This window comes from Bos indicus, chromosome 10 (genome assembly GCF_029378745.1).
Source record: "Bos indicus isolate NIAB-ARS_2022 breed Sahiwal x Tharparkar chromosome 10, NIAB-ARS_B.indTharparkar_mat_pri_1.0, whole genome shotgun sequence".
Lineage (NCBI taxonomy): Eukaryota > Metazoa > Chordata > Mammalia > Artiodactyla > Bovidae > Bos > Bos indicus.
The window spans coordinates 57,868,826-57,887,451 of record NC_091769.1 but is presented as its reverse complement, the minus strand read 5'-3'; the positions used below and the strand labels follow the sequence as shown (position 1 = coordinate 57,887,451).

At 40.1% G+C, this 18,626-nt stretch overlaps 1 protein-coding gene across 5 annotated transcripts in view; it reads right to left on the bottom strand.

The window, feature by feature from the left end:
* Nucleotides 1–2,930: 2,930 nt before the first annotated feature.
* MYO5A (myosin VA) overlaps nucleotides 2,931–18,626 on the bottom strand; it is a 205,274-nt gene continuing 189,578 nt past the window's right edge. For all 5 annotated transcript variants that reach the window (XM_070797537.1, XM_070797534.1, XM_070797535.1 and 2 more), the window contains 6 exons: nucleotides 17,013–17,102; nucleotides 15,291–15,441; nucleotides 13,833–14,115; nucleotides 12,400–12,574; nucleotides 9,530–9,610; nucleotides 2,931–9,251 (listed from right to left, as the gene is read on the bottom strand). In XM_070797537.1, coding sequence (XP_070653638.1) covers nucleotides 9,099–9,251; nucleotides 9,530–9,610; nucleotides 12,400–12,574; nucleotides 13,833–14,115; nucleotides 15,291–15,441; nucleotides 17,013–17,102 — 933 coding nt within the window. In that variant the 3' untranslated portion in view covers nucleotides 2,931–9,098. The remainder of the gene's footprint in view (nucleotides 9,252–9,529; nucleotides 9,611–12,399; nucleotides 12,575–13,832; nucleotides 14,116–15,290; nucleotides 15,442–17,012; nucleotides 17,103–18,626) is intronic.

Sequence of the window (18,626 nt, the reverse complement as noted above, 5' to 3'; positions counted from 1 at the left end):
AAGATGTCCTTTTCGTTATATGGGACTGGAATGCAAAAGTAGGAAGTCAAGAAACACCTGGAGTAACAAGCAAATTTGGCCTTAGAGTACAGAATGAAGGAGGGCAAAGGCGAATAGAGTTTTACCAAGAGAACGCACTGGTCATAGCAAACACCCTCTTCCAACAACACAAGAGAAGACTCTACACATGGACATCACCAGATGGCCAACACTGAAATCAGATTGATTATATTCTTTGCAGCCAAAGATGGAGACGCTCCATACAGTCAGCAAAAACAAGACTGGGAGCTGACTGTGGCTCAGATCATGAACTCCTTATTGCCAAATTCAGACTTAGATTGAAGAAAGTGGGGAAAACCACTAGACCATTCAGGTATGACCTAAGTCAAATCCCTTATGATTATACAGTGGAAGTGAGAAATAGATTTAACAGACTAGATCTGATAGACAGAGTGCCTGATGAACTATGGACGGAGGTTCCTGACATTGTATGGGAGACAGGGAACAAGACCAACCCCAAGAAAAAGAAATGCAAAAAGGCAAAATGGCTGCCAGAGGAGGCCTTACAAATAGCTGTGAAAAGAAGGGAAGTGAAAAGCAAAGGAGAAAAGGAAAGACATACCCATTTGAATGCAGAACTCCAAAGAATAGCAAGAAGAGATAAGAAAGCCTTCCTCAGTGATCACTGCAAAGAAATAGAGGAAAACAATAGAATGGGAAAGACTAGGGATCTCTTCGGGAAAATCAGAGATACTAAGGGAACATTTCATGCAAAGATGGGCTCAATAAAGGACAGAAATGGTATGGACCTAACAGAAGGAAAGCTATTAAGAAGAGGTGGCAAGAATACACAGAAGAACTGTACAAAAAAGATCTTCACGACCCAGATAATCACGATGGTGTGATCACTCACCTAGAGCCAGATGTCCTGGAATGTGAAGTCAAGTGGGCCTTAGGAAGCATCACTACGAACAAAGCTAGTGGAGGTGATGGAATTCCAGTTGAGCTGTTTCAAATCCTGGAAGATGATGCTGTGAAAGTGGTGCACTCAATAGGCCAGCAAATTTGGAAAACTCAGCAGTAGCCACAGGACTGGGAAAGGTCAGTTTTCATTCCAATCCCAAAGAAAGGCAATGCCAAAGAATGCTCAAACTACCACACAGTTGCACTCATCTCACACGCTAGTAAAGTAATGCTCAAAATTCTCCAAGCCAGGCTTCAGCAATATGTGAACTGTGAACTTCCAGATGTCCAAGAAGGTTTTAGAAAAGGCAAAGGAACCAGAGATCAAATTTCCAACATCTGCTGGATCATTGAAAAAGCAAGAGTTCCAGAAAACCATCTATTTCTGCTTTATTGACTGTGCCAAAGCTTTTAAATCTGTGGATCACGACAGACTGTGGAAAATTCTGAAAGAGATGGGAATATCAGACCACCTGACCTGCCTCTTGAGAAACCTATATGCAGGTCAGGAAGCAACAGTTAGAACTGGACATGGAACAACAGACTGGTTCCAAATAGGAAAAGGAGTTCGTCAAGGCTGTATATTGTCACTCTGTATATATGCATATATACTCTGTATATATGCAGAGTACATCATGAGAAATGCTGGGCTGGAGGAAGCACAAGCTGGAATCAAGATTGCTGGGAGAAATATCAATAACCTCAGATATGCAGATGACACCATCCTTATGGAAGAAAGTGAAGAAGAACTAAAGAGCCTCTTGATGAAAGTGAAAGTGGAGAGTGAAAAAGTTGGTTTAAAACTCAACATTCAGAAAACTAAGATCATGGCATCCGGTCCCATCACTTCATGGCAGATAGAGGGGGAAACAGTGGAAACAGTGTCAGACTTTATTTTTTGGGGCTCCAAAATCACTGCAGATGGTGACTGCAGCCATGAAATTAAAAGATGCTTACCACTTGGAAGGAACGTTATGACCAACCTAGACAGCATATTAAAAAGCAGAGACAATTACTTTGTCAACAAAGGTCCATCTAGTCAAGGCTATGGTTTTCCCAGTAGTCATGTATGGATGTAAGAGTTTGCCTATAGAGAAAGCTGAGTGCCAAAGAATTGATGCTTTAGAACTGTGGTGCTGGAGCAGACTTCTGAGAGTCCCTTGGACTGCAAGGAGATCCAACCAGTACATCCTAAAGGAGATCAGTCCTGGATGTTCATTGGAAGGACTGATGCTGAGGCTGAAACTCCAATACTTTGGCCACCTCATGCAAAGACCTGACTCATCTGAAAAGACCCTGATGCTGGGAAGATTGAGGGCAGGAGGAGAAGGGGACGACAGAGGATGAGATGGTTGGATGGCATGACCAACTCAATGGACATGAGTTTGAGTGAACTCCGGGAGTTGGTGATGGACAGGGAGGCCTGGCATGCTGCAGTTCATGGGGTCACAAAGAGTTGGACATGACTGAGCGACTGAACTGAACTGAAACAGAGATTTTTCTTTTTTTGAAGTTTGTTTTCTTTGTCTATGAGTCTGTTTCTGTTCTTGTATATCGATTCATTTTTAACTTGTATTTTCACTTATATTTAGTTCAAAATATTTAAAAGTTTCTCTAGAGATTTCTTCTTTGATCCATGTGTTATTTGCTGCTGATACTGCTAAGTCGCTTCAGTCGTGTCCGACTCTGTGCGACCCCATAGATGGCAGCCCACCAGGCGTCCCCGTCCCTGGGATTCTCCAGGCAAGAACACTGGAGTGGGTTGCCATTTCCTTCTCCAATGCATGAAAGTGAGAAGTGAAAGTGAAGTGGTTTAATCTCCAATTATTTGGGGATTTTCCAGCTGTCTTTCTGTCATTGATTTTTAGTGTTAGGCTTTTAAATTTTAAAGGTGTGTTTCATGGCCCCAAATGTGATCTATGTTGGTGTATGTGATGTGGGTTTATTTATGACACTAACAAAAATCCTTTACATCCATATCTTTATTTGAACAATTTTCTTTAATAGCTAGGAGAATACAGCATTAATGACACACATTTACTAAGTACAACACCAGACAACTACAAATTTAGAGCATAAATGTCTATCTGATATTGTTTTGGTTTTCATCTTAGCACTAGGTGGTATCTAGTGAAAACCCATGTTTCAAAGGCTTTTGTTGACATGAGGTGCATTATTAACTTATTTTTTAAAATTTCATGTGACATATGCTGGGGTGGGTTTAGTTTAAAACTAGTGTTGTTTGATAATGCCTTTCACTTCTCAGTACTTTTGCTTCCTTTTTCATGGAGGAATATTTCACTTAAGAACTTTTCAAAGATTAACTAGATCATGTTTTTCCATGTAGGTCAAAGTAGAATTCCTTTTCCAGATCCAACAAGGAAAAAGAAAAACTGCAATGTTCAATGCCATGGTAGTTAAAAGACATATCCATTTCACAGTAAGTTGACAATTGAAGTTAGTAATTAAAATAATATTAAATGTCATAAGTTCATTTCTATGCAACACTGTTAGAGCAACTTAAATTCTCCAAGGACACAAGAAAATCAACATAACTCCTGGGTTCCACAAAAATTCACAATTAGGATCATAGATTATAACACATATATCCACATTTGAAGGAAAAATTCAGCATATGTTGGAAAAATTAAATGGCTCAAGTGTTGTAGAGACCCTGAAATGTAGGCTAAGTTTTTATAACATATAATAACAATAAGATATTTAAAACTATTGACTCTGAAAAATGTCATGAAAATGTATACTGACCTACTAAGCATTGAATTGTACATACAAACTTCAATTCAAAAATCATTTTTCTAAAAAGAAATGTTTTCTGTCAAATATTTCAAGCAACATTACAATACTAAGGAAATGATATTCATATTTAGACATCTTAATGAATCTAGTAACACCCATTAAATTGAGCTAATGAGCATTTTAACTAGACCAAATTATAAAATAAAAAATGTATAAAATGTATTTTGGCAAATATTTTACATAGTGCTTTCCAGTTTCTGATCTATTGAGACATCTATTGTAATCTCAGTTTGACTTAATTTAGGATAATACAATGAATTAGAATTATAGCACTGTTTCCTATTTTCACTCCAGTTTTGATATGGGTAAAGTGTTCTTAAAAAAAATTTTAATGAATGTCCATGAAAGGTTTTACATTTATACCCTTTAGCCTAAGAAAATGTCAGTTCAGTGGGAAACAAGCCATTTAAGAATTACCAAGAATCTAAATTATCTCTATATTTCTTTCATATGTTCATTTGCTTACTTGTAACACAGAGCCCCCCAAAGTCAGGAAACACTCTCTAAGATTACATTTCATTGGCTCTGAGGTTGTTGCTGCCTCAGAGTTCCAATACCCGTTTGGAAATGAGAGCAAAGGAAGAAGGAACAGGAGGGGAGGGTCATGCAGACTGGGAAGGAAGAAAGGAGGCCACGCCCACCCACACCCTCACACCTTGAGAAACAGGGCAAGATACCTTTCCAGGCAAGACTTCCCCTTACAGAGGAGTTCCAGAGAACTTAAGGCAGCTCTAGGAAGGAAGGGAGCAGGGGTTAAGGTGGCCCTCACAGCACAGCCTGAGAAGAAATCAATGCCCTTATGCATACACAGTGCCTCCCTAACCTCTTGGCGCCAAAGCCAACACTGGCAGCATGCACACACTGCCATGTTCAAACACACAAAGACTTGTGTATGGCCTGCCTGGTACACAGCCCTCAGAAGGGACCCAGGAACTTGGCCTGCGCCCACAGGTTCTCTCCAGGCTGCTCAGCTAGCTTACCTGGTGGCTCTCGTAGTGACTTTGAGGGCTGTGTGTTGACAGTGACCTTCTTCTTAACTGTTGGGAGGCTCTCTCCATTTCCTGTCAGGCTGGGACAGCCTGCTACTAAATAATGACCAAAACAGAGTTCTGCACCCTCTCAAGGTGGGGGTGGGGTACTGATCTATTACAAAAGCCAAACCTAGTTATAGTTGGTGAAAGTGAAAGTCACTCAATCGTGTCCGACTCTTTGCGACCCCATGGACTATACAGTCCATGGAATCTTCCAGGCCAGAATACTGGAGTGAGTAGTCTTTCCCTTATGCAGGGGATCTTCCCAAACCAGGTCTCCCGCATTGCAGGCAGATTCTTTACCAGCTGGGCCACAAGGGAAGCCCAGTTATAGTTGGTGACTATGACAAGAAGGATAGCACAAGGCACCCCATGTGATCAGCACCAAGAACTTGGTGCTCAGTGTTTATTCAACGCTGATAGAGAAAAAGAGTACCTTGTGCTGGGCCAGGGCAGCCCACGGGCACCAGGAGGAACAAAACGGAACCTGGGGACTTTTTCAAGTCTCTGCCCCACAGGTGCTCTCACCGCCACTGCTGAGTGTGGAATGATGGCACAGCTTGGGCAACCTAGGCAACCTTAGTCAGGCAAGTCACTGGCCTTATCTCGGTCTCAAGTTTTCACACACACAAGGATGGCAGTAGCGACCCTCCCGCCTTCCAGGGCTGCTGTGAGGACACAATGAGGTACCAGAGCACGTGAGCTGGAGTAAAGATGGCCAGGCACAAGGTACTGTTGCTACATGCCCTTTCACTAGGAGAACTGAAGGGCCACCTTCAAGCGTGACATTTTTCCTGTGTTTTATGTGAAACAGTTGAAGTTACTGAAGACTGTGTATGTGTGGAAGAGAAAGAGAGAGAGAAAGAGAGAATATGAGGGCATGTCAGGATGGTGCCAGGTGCGCCTTCACCTAGGGTTACCAGGGAAGACATTTCTCACAACCATTACTCTACTGAAATTCTAATCAAATAAATTATTAAACTGTGTTACTAAAAGCTTTGATCTATATTATACAGAATCATCACTTATGCAGAAAGAGGCAACTTTCAATTATCCATTGAAATGAATGAAATAAAGCAAATGAGACAAACTGACCCAAATCCCCAAATCTCCTCTCAGTTGGCTTTGGAATACATATTTTGGTACTTTTGCAATTGAGGAAAGAAATGTCAGGTGCACGGGGAATTCTCACAACTTCGGAAGGAACCATGAAGCTACACGTCATGGATTTTACTCCATGCTCATCTTTCCCCTTCATTATAGTTTCTCTCAGGCAGAGCAAAACCTTAACCTGAGAGAAGGTACAAGAAGGGAAACTGCTTCTAAGTTTTCAGGTTTGCTTTCCAAGGTGTGAGCTCAGTCTCCATGTAAGGTGAGTGGGGAAGAGACTATTGAGAAGTGGCTATTGAGACAGTGAATTGTTTTCTCAGAGAACTCTTTCTTTGAGTTCCTATAGTATGTCATGTTGGAATTATGAACAAGCGTATTAGTGGTAATGCTAAGTACTGCAGAGAAGTGAAAACAGTGAGAACTCATGTAAAAACTGGCCTGAAGGCAGGTCGGTGGAACAGCTGAAGACTGACTCCACCACAGCCTTCAGCATAGTCAGAGTAGGTGAGTAGACAGTTGAGGGGATACCTGACATGGCTGAAGGAAGGGAAAGAATGAATGGATAAGTGAGTGGATGGATGGTGTGGAGGCTGGCAGAGGTTTGTTTGAGGCTGGGTAATAAAGTGTGAATGGACAGAGGGAAAGGTGAGAAGCCCTCAGAGAGGCCAAGGATACCCACAGTCAGCAGAATATTGTTGCATCTCCAAGAAACTAGGACACAGAATGACTTACCAAGATTTGGAGTTCTGTGGTTGTAAGGTATTTCTGTTGTGACTAAAGATCTTCAGGCCACTAAGAGAAATTAATTCAGATCCCCATCTGGGGTTCTGGATAGACCCTGGAGGAAGCTGGAGCCCTAAAATAGCATAATATTTGTGTGGCCATCCCTGAACAGGAGAGCCTGTGGCTTGGGTGTGGAATAGAGGCTCTTTGTAGCAGAAAGATGGGAGATACGAGAGAGAAAGGCCCAGAGTAGACATGCCTCAGGATACAAGCTGTCTGTGGGAAAGACAAGGGCTGCAGTGGCAGTGGAAGCTAGAGTGTGAGCCTGAAGACCCGACATGACTCAGGGTGTGCGTGGAACATGCTACGCAGGACTAACCTGGGAAAGGGCCTCGGAGGATTTCCGGGTTTCAGTAGGGGAGCCTACAATCACAGTGGCATTTGAGGGGACATCTCTCCCACCCAAGTCCCATCTATGTTCTTAGACTCTGACACATTCAGTACTAAGTAGGTGGTTTCACAAGTTATTGAAAACCACATTGACAACCAGGGAAAATTGAGAGAGTCCAAAGTAACATTTTTGCTTGATTTTGCAAATGAATAAATGTATCCAATCTGAATACAGCAGTACACAATTTAATAAAAATTACCTGAACTAAATTTCTAAAAGCATGAATATAAATCATATTCATTTAAGGAAAATTATAGCTTCATAAACCTATGATTTTACATTTTATTAATCCCTCAAAATTAACGTGCTCCAAACACTAGGCTAACCTTACTGAATACCTGCAGCTCACTTCTCTGTGGTCCAAGCACGCCGGGGAGAGAACTTCAGAAGTGGAAGGGACCTTAGAAACTGGCTGTCTAGCACTCTTACTGTATAAATGAGGAATCTGAGGCTCAAACAAGTTAACAGACAGTATTTATCTTTTAATAACAATCTTTATCACTGATTTGAAAATGTTTTACTTCCATTAATAATATTGCACATATTTAATAGATCATCTAACAGTTAATTTATACAAATCTATGATTGTAATTCCGAACCAGAGTTTCTAGTGAAAGCTAAGAATTTGCTTTTGCACAATCTGAAACATTTATTGTTTAAGATTTGTGGGACAAATGGAGAATATGTTTACTTAGAATGTCAGAATGAAAACTTATAGAATCTGGGTCTTATTAAACCAAGTCCTCTGTAAAATTCAGCAATCTCCTTATATTTTTATATAGGTCAAAGTATTTCTAATATGATGCTCTTTAAAATATCTAGTGGTACTGAGAACATTTATAGAAGTTGCAAAGCCTAAAAAGTGGAATCAATTATTTATTATATACTTTCTTTTGCATAATTTATAAAAGAATCAAGATTTCAAGACGTGAATCATGAATATTCTGACAATCCTCTCTAGATACTGAGATTAATTCTTAATAAATTAAGAAGAAAGAAAACCTGTCAGGGTTGAAAATATGCACTGCAGGAATCAGATCTGGTAACTAAAAATAAGTCACTTCACAGAACACTGTATCCTGATGTGATATCACCCAGGGAAAGTTAATGAGCACATCAATATAACACATCCTGAATAAATGACATCAACAATAACCACTTTGCCTAGTCCTATCCCTAAATGTCAAACGTTGTGTCATATTACTACATGACTTCCCAGTGTCTGCTACTTGTGCGGGTGAATCTGTAGATACGTGCGTGTAATCCAGTTAAAACTAATCTGATTGGACTGTAAACAGAGTCGATAAAAGAGAAGCTTCTTGTTGTAGTGCCTAATATGAATATCACTTACATTTTAAAGAACATAGTATGTAGCAGCAATTTAAAATGCTCAGTAAACTGCAGTACAAATGGACTTCCATGCTCTAAGCAAACCAACATTCTCTTAATATTTCTACATCATAGGGACACATAGAAGGGAGCTACTTATCCAGTTACTTTACATAATGTCAGTTTATTTGTTCCAGTTTGACATTATCAACATAATTCCTAAGCTGGTATGATATGTACTCGGTGATTTTTCTTTCAGTTCTTCCAGTTAGCACACAGGAGGTTCCTTGATGGCGCCTTCTTAACAACAGCTCATATTCATATCTGGAATTCAGGTTTTTTATATCATTTAGATGCAGTGATAAGGATTTAAAATAAATGCTGGCACCTGAAGATACATGTTTTTCTTTTCTTCCATCATTCACCTGCACGTCAATGGCAGACACCTAACTGACCAAGGACAAGTGTTGTCATGAAGGTAACATGGCACAAAGGAACCTATCTTGCTTTCCAAGATGATGAAAAGTATCCTAGGGGCAGTTCTAGTCAATAATCCCTTATTTGGGAGATGATAAGTACTATCTTTTAAAATGTGTTTTCAGTAGCTCACTTGAAATAATGGGTTCTTATTTCAGGCAAGAAATGTATTGTCAATATTTGCCTTGACATCACTTTCAGACCCGTGATATGAATCCCAGGCCCAGGCTGGCTGGAATCTGGATGGTTTCTAGCGCAAGGGAAGAGGGGTTAAAAGGAAAGGTGACAGGAAAGATGTGTTTTGCATCCATGAGAAGTTGAGGAGAGTCTTTCCTGTCTCGTAAACGCATCTGAGAAAATAAAAAAAAAAAAACCAGAACATCAGTTCTTTGAATCTATAAACTTATTTTTTTTAGACAAAATTCTACCAAAACCCCTCAATGAATGACAAATGTTTATATTTGTTTTAAAATCACTTCATTTCCGCAATATTATCAAAAAATTAATGCACCATGAAAATGATACAATAATATAATAAAAACTGCATTATCCTTCAATAAATTATAAAATTTCCATCCAAATGACTGTGTTGGTAAACTGAAGCAAAAGGAAGCCTGGGAGATCTTACCTGTATAGTACGAATAAATGACACAGAAACTCTTTCTTCAAACTCATTAACTGGTGTATACAAATTCAACACTTTGACAATCTGGGGGAAATAAAATGATCAACATTTTTAGCATATTATCAAATACATACATTCCAGGTACCTCTAATCAGGAAAACGAAAAGGATCTTTGCCTATTGCTTTCAATTCTACTCAGGGCTTGGTTAGGACAAGATGGGAGAGGGAGCTGTTCTGAAGGCACATTTACCTTTATTATTTAAATTTTTACAATAAGAGTGTATTAATAACCTCAGATATGCAGATGACACCACCCTTATGGCAGAAAGTGAAGAGGAACTAAAAAGCCTCTTGATGAAAGTGAAAGTGGAGAGTGAAAAAGTTGGCTTAAAGCTCAACATTCAGAAAACGAAGATCATGGCATCCGGTCCCATCACTTCATGGGAAATAGATGGGGAAACAGTGGAAACAGTGTCAGACTTTATTTTTGGGGGCTCCAAAATCACTGCAAATGGTGATTGCAGCCATGAAATTAAAAGACGCTTACTCCTTGGAAGGAAAGTTAAGACCAACTTAGATAGCATATTCAAAAGCAGAGACATTACTTTGCCAACAAAGATCTGTCTAGTCAAGGCTATGGTTTTTCCTGTGGTCATGTATGGATGTGAGAGTTGGACTGTGAAGAAGGCTGAGTGCCGAAGAATTGATGCTTTTGAACTGTGGTGTTGGAGAAGACTCTTGAGAGAGTCCCTTGGACTGCAAGGAGATCCAACCAGTCCATTCTGAAGGAGATCAGTCCTGGGATTTCTTGGGAAGGAATGATGCTAAGGCTGAAACTCCAGTACTTTGGCCACCTCATGTGAAGAGTTGACTCATTGGAAAAGACTCTGATGCTGGGAGGGATTGGGGGCAAGAGTAGAAGGGGACAACAGAGGATGGCTGGATGGCATCACTGACTCGATGGACGTGAGTCTGAGTGAACTCCGGGAGTTGGTGATGGACAGGGAGGCCTGGTGTGCTGCGATTCATGGGGTTGCAAAAAGTCGGACATGACTAAGCGACTAAACTGAACTCTGAATATATATCTGTACATTTTAAGAAGCAATATAAATTTGAAAAATCATGAAAAGTAAAAGTACTCCCACTTTCATGCTCTCATTCTCTCAAAGTAACAATAGTTATCAGTATCCTGAGTATTCAGCTAATTACTTTCTATATATATTCTATGTGTAACCTATGTAAGATTTCTATGTTTTGAGATAAGTGATGAACATTTAAAAAAATCCAAAAGTCAGCACAAAAATAACTCGGCAAAAGAAAAGTGGGCATGTTTATGCCTGTGCCTTGCCTCATGCTGTGGCCACTGTCCTCCAAGGCCCTTCCCATCTTTTTACTGCCTTAAACTCAAGACTTTCCCTGAATGATTAATTACTGATCCTCAGCAACATTTGGAGTCTTCCCACTAGCTTATTAGTGCTCAGGGCTTAACTACCTACCAAGGGCCTAGCACCAGCCCTGGGTTTCCCTAGCCCTATGGCCAGCTGTGCTAGGAGCTGGTCCCACCAAAACATGGGGCAGCAGAAACCAAAGGAAGCAGGGTGGGGCAGCCAACCAGGCCAGGGGCCAACCCTGCCCACTAGGGAGCCCACAGTAGAACTACTGTGGCCCTGTCACAACAGAAGGGCCTATACAACCCACATAGGGGGTACTCGTGGGCACAGAGCTCTGGCGACCAGAGGGCAGCGTGCTTCTGAGCCCCACAGGATGTTTCCTATATAAGGCCACTTCTTTAAGACTGGGAAATGTAACCAGCTGACTTAATGCATAGAAAAAAAAAAAAAATGGGGAAAAATGAGAAGATAGGAATATGTTTTAACCAAAGGAATGAGACATAACCTCAGAAGTACTAAATGAAGTGGAGATGAGCAATCTACCTGATAAAGAGTATAAGGTTATGATCATAAAGATGCTCACTGTACTCAGGGGAAGTAGGGATGAACTCACAAAGAGTTATAAAATACACAGAACCAGAAAAAGCTGAATAATACAATAACTGAAATAAAAAAAGACACTGGAAGGCATCAACAGTAGACTAAATGATACAAGTGAGTGGATGTGAGATGGAAGACAGTAGTGTAAATCAAATCACTGAAACTTTATAGAGACCTCTGGGACAACTTAAGTGATACTGAGAAAAAACAGTTGGTTGCCAGAGGGGAGGGACAGGAGGCATTCAAAATAGGTGAAGGGATTAAGAGGTACAAACCTCTAGTTATAAGGTAAATAAAGCATGAGGATATAATCTACAATATAAGGAATATGGTTTATAATATTGTAATAATCTTATATGGGGACATATGGTTGCTAGACTTATCATGGTTATCATTTCATAATGTATGCAAATGTCAAACCACTGAGTAGTATACCTGAGACTAACATCATATTATACATCAACTACATTTCAATTAAAAAAAGAATTATCTGTCTTAAATAGATAAGTCTAAAGAATCATTCAATTATCAACTAATATACAAGACTCTTTGGAGTTCAAGCTCCATAGGATGTATAGAATGTATACCCCATAAAAACAGAAACTTTGTCTTGTTCCTGGTTTTATCTGAGTGGCTGGAACGTTACACAGAAGAGTGTAGAGAATGGATAAATATTTACTGAATGTTGAATGTGCATGAGTGTGACTAGTACTGAAATATACTTTGTGGTAAAATCTCCTGTCTTCAAGATCTACAGTATTGATACATATCATCGCTGACACAGGTGAAGTTAGCTCAGAGACAAGAACAATAGCTAGAAGCCTTGGTGACTTCCCTGAATGTTACCCTTGATGAAATTTATAATAGGGAAAGCTGCCTTACCTGGGCAGTAGTTAAAGCATTGCACATGGAACAAATGGCTTCCGCGTCATCATCTGTTTTCTTTTTCACTTGCAAAAGCTGAGCAGCCTGAATGAGAGGCTCCAGGGTTTCCTTAGCCCCACTGTTCATCAAATTCTTGTCACGCAGCCATTCTTCTAGTTGACTGACATTGTACCTATGTCAAAAAAGGGTTGAGGGGGATGCAAATTTACCGAATGTTATCATAAATGTGTTAATTTTTCTGTGTATGGCTTTGTTAGGAATTTCAGTTGAATTCTGTTTTTTAAATCATTAGCTGTGCTTAAAAATTTATCACTATAAATAATCAGGTTTATAATCATAATTATATGAGTGAGTATTATTCTAGAGACTATAATTCTCTTTAATGGAAAACAGAAATGTAGCCATAATAGCAAGTTATAAAATAAGGTGTGCTTAAAAAAAAAAATAGAACACATAGTATGGCTGTATCCTTATTAAACAGCAGAGCAGAAAACACCTTCCAGCTTTTTACAACTTGAGAGGAGAGAACTAATAATCCTCTAATTGCTCTCTGTTCCTTACGTCAAACTCCAAGCTAGTGGATACAGTAAGATCCCCACCTAGAGCCTGTGCTCTGACCCTTTTCAGGGAAGAGCCTGGATGATGAGGTAGTGGCCTGAGGAAGTTTAGGGATGTAGGGAAGAAGGGCCAGTGGGGGCATAGGAAGAGGCAGACAGAAAATATGAGGAGAGACACAGAAACTACACAGATGCTGAGGTTTTAAGAGGTGGCCAATCAGGTGACAGTGGTTTGCAAAATAGGAGTCAGATAAACGCAGCCACAGTCAGGACTTAGTAATCAGGCCAAGAGGGGCTTCGTGGGTATAAACAGAGCGTGCAGAGAAATAAATTCAATGACTTGAGTGGAAGGCATTACCTTCTGACTGCTGTCTACAGTGGATATGAGTCAGAATGGAAAATTTGGAAAGAAGGTCAAATTTTCTAAGATTGAGTAACTATAGACTTTTATAGGAGAAATACTTTCCCCCTCTCTTGGTGAATTTTCCAGCTGTTTTAAAATAAATTATTTGCCAAAAAAATAATTCTGTTATGTTAATAAGGTAATGCTGAGGAGCAATTGGACAAAACTGAGTGCAGCGTTTCTTAAAACTGAGAGGGGCATACTTCAAACATCAGTAAAAGATTTACTCCCTCATATGAGTTAACTTTACATGCAGCCGGGTTCCAACAAGCAGTGGCTGAAGGCCTGCTGGGAGCAACCACGAATGACAGTGGAGGAAGGTCAGTCAGGCAGGAGGAACAGCTCCATGCCCGGTCTGCCCTTACTGCCCACCTGGGGGCTTCAGACGCCAGGTGCCCGGGCCTCACGTGTGCCCCAGCACACAGTTAGGCAGCCCGAGAAGGCCCTGACAGGCGTTGGAGTTCGCTCACCTGATCTGCATGCCTTTACTCCAGGAGCACATGTCCTTCCGCAAAAGGAGGTTGTTCAGGGTGACGGCCCCCACAATGTAGAACATCTGCTTGACCACCTGCTTGATCAATTCGGGGTCCATGCCGTGCTGACACATGACCGAGTGGAAGGAGTTGAGCTGTCGCAGGATGGAGTCCAGTGTGTAGGTACCCTCGTCAGCGATGCTGGAGGTTCGCTTTCTTAGCCCTGTGGGCTTCACCCCAGAGACACCCTGAATGGTTTCATGCTCCAGCATTCCGGAGACTAAAGGAGAAGTTCATACGTCAGAGAAGATTCTGATGGAAACACACGCACATGCACACACACACACACACACACGCACACACACACAATTTAGGAAAATGATTTGAGCATCAAAATAGAAGGAAAAGGAACTACAAATAAAAGGGCATCTGGATTTTAAACAATGAAAGAATTATCCTTAAATGCAAAAATTTACCATGAAATTTTAATGGATTATTTTCTAAAATATGAAACAGTAGTCTTAATAGCACATGTGTAAAGTTTCTTGGGAGGATTTTTGAGAGAGAGGTTTTTAAGAGAGAGGCAATTAGGGAGAAGATAAGTATTCTCCAGTAGTATCGAGCCTCAGAAGCAAACAAATCAAGCAGTAAGAAAAGCAGGAGACCAGGCAGTGGTCTTGGGAGTGGGCAGTCACATGGGGCTGAAGAGCTGGGCCCTTCCTTGCCCTGAGCTTCCCTCAACAGCTTCGCACAAAATCAGCAGCCTGCAAGTTTTACATGCCCTCTAATTCCAATTTCACACCTGCTACACTTTCCAAAGGAATATAGGAGGCTTGATACGTACATGCATACCCAGAGTGAGTGCACACATATAAAGAGAGGTACATGGAATCTCATATACATAGACACACACGCTGATCAGTTGCTCATCCAATGAGAAACTGCAACTTTAAACCAAATTGCTTTTAATGATTCTACAGGGGCCATGAGATGAACAACTCAGCATGGAGTGTCTGAGCCCTGTTCTTGTTGCCATAGTAGCTTTCCAGCCCTGTTATTATAGCCTATCAGGTAATCTGCAAACCCTTCTCAGTCTCTTTAGTTTTAGTTGGGTCCCTAGAAAGTTCTCTGCAGTAATGCCCTCGATGAAAGTTCCAAGTATTTTTGTTTTAGAAAACTGGACAAGGTCTGAGATATGTTGCTGGATATAAAGCATAACCCAATCTTAAGAGAGAGGCATTACACATTAGAGAGGGAAACGATTAATAGATCCTGCCATTTCCATCACGCAGAAGCAGGGACTTTGCCGTACCCCAGTTAGTCACGGCTACAGTTCTGAGATTCCTCAGCTAATTTTGAGACTGAGTCTTACTACTTTACCTTCTCCACATGAATACATGCTCTGACACATGTGCCCCAAGACAGACTTGGACGTCAGCAATGCCCTGGACTTACCGATCATTGGCTGAAGGATGTTCTCTAACACCCTCACGAGCTGCTGGTAGATCTGAATTGCCAAGTCACTGAGCACCTGCCGGTACTCAGCCAAGTCAAAATTGGTGAGGCAGTGTTCATTCTGGCGAGAGGTGTTGTGTTTCATAAAGCCCTAGAGCCATAATGCAGAGTTAATGACATTCATGAAATAAAATGTCTCCTGTCTGTTTAACTCTCTCATTTGATCAACATCCTCATGCTCTTTTTTACCTTTCTCCTAAGAGTTCCCATCCAACTTCCACATAAGTGCCAGGATAATCCTTCCCAAATTCTGTGAGTTTGTTTCTATCACATCCCTGCTTCCACTTCTTACTAGCATTTGAATAATATCTAAACTTGGCAGTCTAGCATTTAAGCCTTTCCACCAGCAATGTCAATGAAACAAGATAGGGGAACTCAATTTGAAAAAAAAATTAATGAGTGTTTTCACTTATGAAACAGCTGGTTTACTGCCAAACACTGAATTATGTAAAATACCAATCTCTTAACTTCAGTTCATTAAATAGAGTCTTACTTATAAATTCTGTACCTGAAAGACATACATAATTTTCTTATAATTGGTCATTTCTACAGAGACTGGTGAATAAATAAAAAATCTTCCTTTATTATATTTTATGGTATTCATACAGGCTTCTCAGTCCAAGCTTAGAACGGAATCTTTTGATGGTATGTGGTAACACGGAAAGCCAACTGTATAGGCAGGTACTTTTGCCTACTTGACGGATTCTGGCCACACTCAAGCATCTGCCTCTCTACAACTTACTTGACAACCTGGTCTAGAACTGGGGACTTAACAGGCCCTCGGGGGGATTCTGGTCTGTCTGTCCCGCCTGCTCAGGGGCCATATCTTATTCATACTGTATTTCCCATCATTTGCCAGGACATTCTTCTGCTCCAAGCCTGTGAGTGCTCAGAAAGTGGCCACTGCTCAGCTTCTCTGCCTGTCCTGACAGCAAAGGATGGGGAGGCATGAAGGGCAGCATTTATGGGCACAAGCTCTTGAAGGTGGGCAGACCCAAAATCCTAGCTCAGCTCCTTATGGCTGAGAGGATGTGGGCAAAGTGATGAACTGCTTTGAGCCTTAGTTTCCTCATCTGTAAAACTGGGTTAGAATTACAACCTCAAAGAGAAGTAAGAATTAAACAACATAATATAAGTGAGTGCTGTCTCATATATACTATGTAGCCATTAACAAATAATAATTATATATATGTAGTTTTGAAATAGGAAGTCTATCAACTAACTGATGAACACATCACTATAAGCAAAAGCAAAACATATTTTTGGAAAAATATTGAGATATCTTTTAACATGATCATTTTTAATGTATTATAGAAAGCTATAATGGATTCATTTCTTTAAACAGCTCCATATATCAATCCTTGAAAATCCCATTTTCACGTCTTACCAAAAAGTTTCAGTGCGATAACTATTCAATGACCAATGCTCATTTTATTTTTGCTGTGCTTTCTCATAATACAAACTCGCAGAGCGAAGAAACTATGCCACTTCCCAAGTCAGTTTCATAAATAATGAATGTCAAATAGAGCTATAAACTGTTAAGCCACTTCTGAATTCAGGTTTCTAAATTAACAAATGACTAAACATTTTGTGCTTTAAATTTTTTCCTTAAAAAGTTCGGATAAAGTATAGCATGCTGTTTTGTAATCAAGGTTTTCTCACCTCTTCTCCACTGTACTGCTTTAAACAGTGCAAAAATCGGCATGTGTTAGAAAGCCAAAAGGAGACGGTTTCAAAATCATCACCTCTTTTCTAAAAGAGAGAATAAGCCTAAATTAGTTTTTTCCTTATGGGAATAAAAGCCTGAAAAAACTGATTAGATACCAGAAGACCTGTTTCCTTCACTTACCATTAACAACAATTAAAAAATCAATCACTTTACAGTTGTAAAGCCTCATGTTGCAGCTGCTGTAGAATTCAACCACTGAATTCATTAGCTGTTACCTTGCTTGGATCTGTTTTCTTGCCATTAGAAAGGGATGCCCATTCATTACATTGATATTAGCTTAGTAGTCCCTTTAGGTAGAAAACAATTCACCAAGTCTAGCTTACCCAAACTTACTTCCCTGAGGGTTACTGAAGGGAATAAGAAAGGACTAAAGGTACAAAAGAGAATCACAAACATTGTGAAGCACTAAAACCCAGATTAGGTTAAAAATCTTGTCAGTGAATAAGATACAATTTCTGAGGAGCGAATCAGACATGGGATGGAGGGAGTCCTGTGCAGAGCACTGGACAGACTGACTTTTCATCAGTACTGGGCCACATGTCAAACAACATCTCTAAATCAAAACAGGACACGAGACAAATGTACTTCAGTTTAAAAAAAGGATGTTCCAAAAGAGTGCTATGATCAAGAATCTACGCTTTTTACATTTTTTAAATTATTTTACTTTTTTCTGAAGTCTTTATTGAATTCATTACAATATTGTTTCTATTTTATGTTTTGGTTTTTCTACTACAAGGCATGTGGGATCTTTGGTCCCTGACCATCACCCACACCCTCTGCATTGGAAGACGAACTCTTAACCATTGGAAAGTGGAAGTCTTAACCACCAGGGAAGTCCCAAGTAGCTACTCATTTTAAATCTTTAAACAATCTGGTACAATAATTAGTCAAATTAGATAAATTTCTTCTTATAATTAAGATGAGAGGGAGAAAACTTCATGATTTGGTTTTGCTGTCTTCATAGGCATTAACTTCAGAAGTAGTAAAATTCATAGTTTAATAAATGCAATATACCATCAATATACCAAAAATTACATGAGCTCCATTCAGAAGACATTCATCAATTTTTGAATGTTAAAATATTTAGAAACTCCACACTTTAGTAAGCACTGCAGAATGTAACTGCATAGAGTATCTGTGCAGTGGGGACTGAGAACTGGCATCAAAAGTTATGACCAGGGGCTGGGGAGAGTGTTTAATGGGTGCAGAGTTTCAGCTGGGGAAGATGAAAAAGTTCTGGAGATGATGATGGTGACAGTTATACAACAATATGAACGCACTTAATGCCACAGAACTGTGCACTGAAAAATGGTTAAAACTAAGAATAACGTTCACTGTTTTTCTAGGTTGTCAAAAGGATGATTATGCAACGTGACTCAGTGATTACTGAGTTATGTAGGGCTTTCTGTTCTATTATGTAACTTCGCTGTCTTTTCCAAGTGTTTCCTCTCTGATTAGTATCTATGTGTTGCTGCTCACATGAAACCAGGCATTTCAGGTAACAAGGAAAATTCTGGGGTGAGCTGGAGAATAATGGGAAGAAAAGT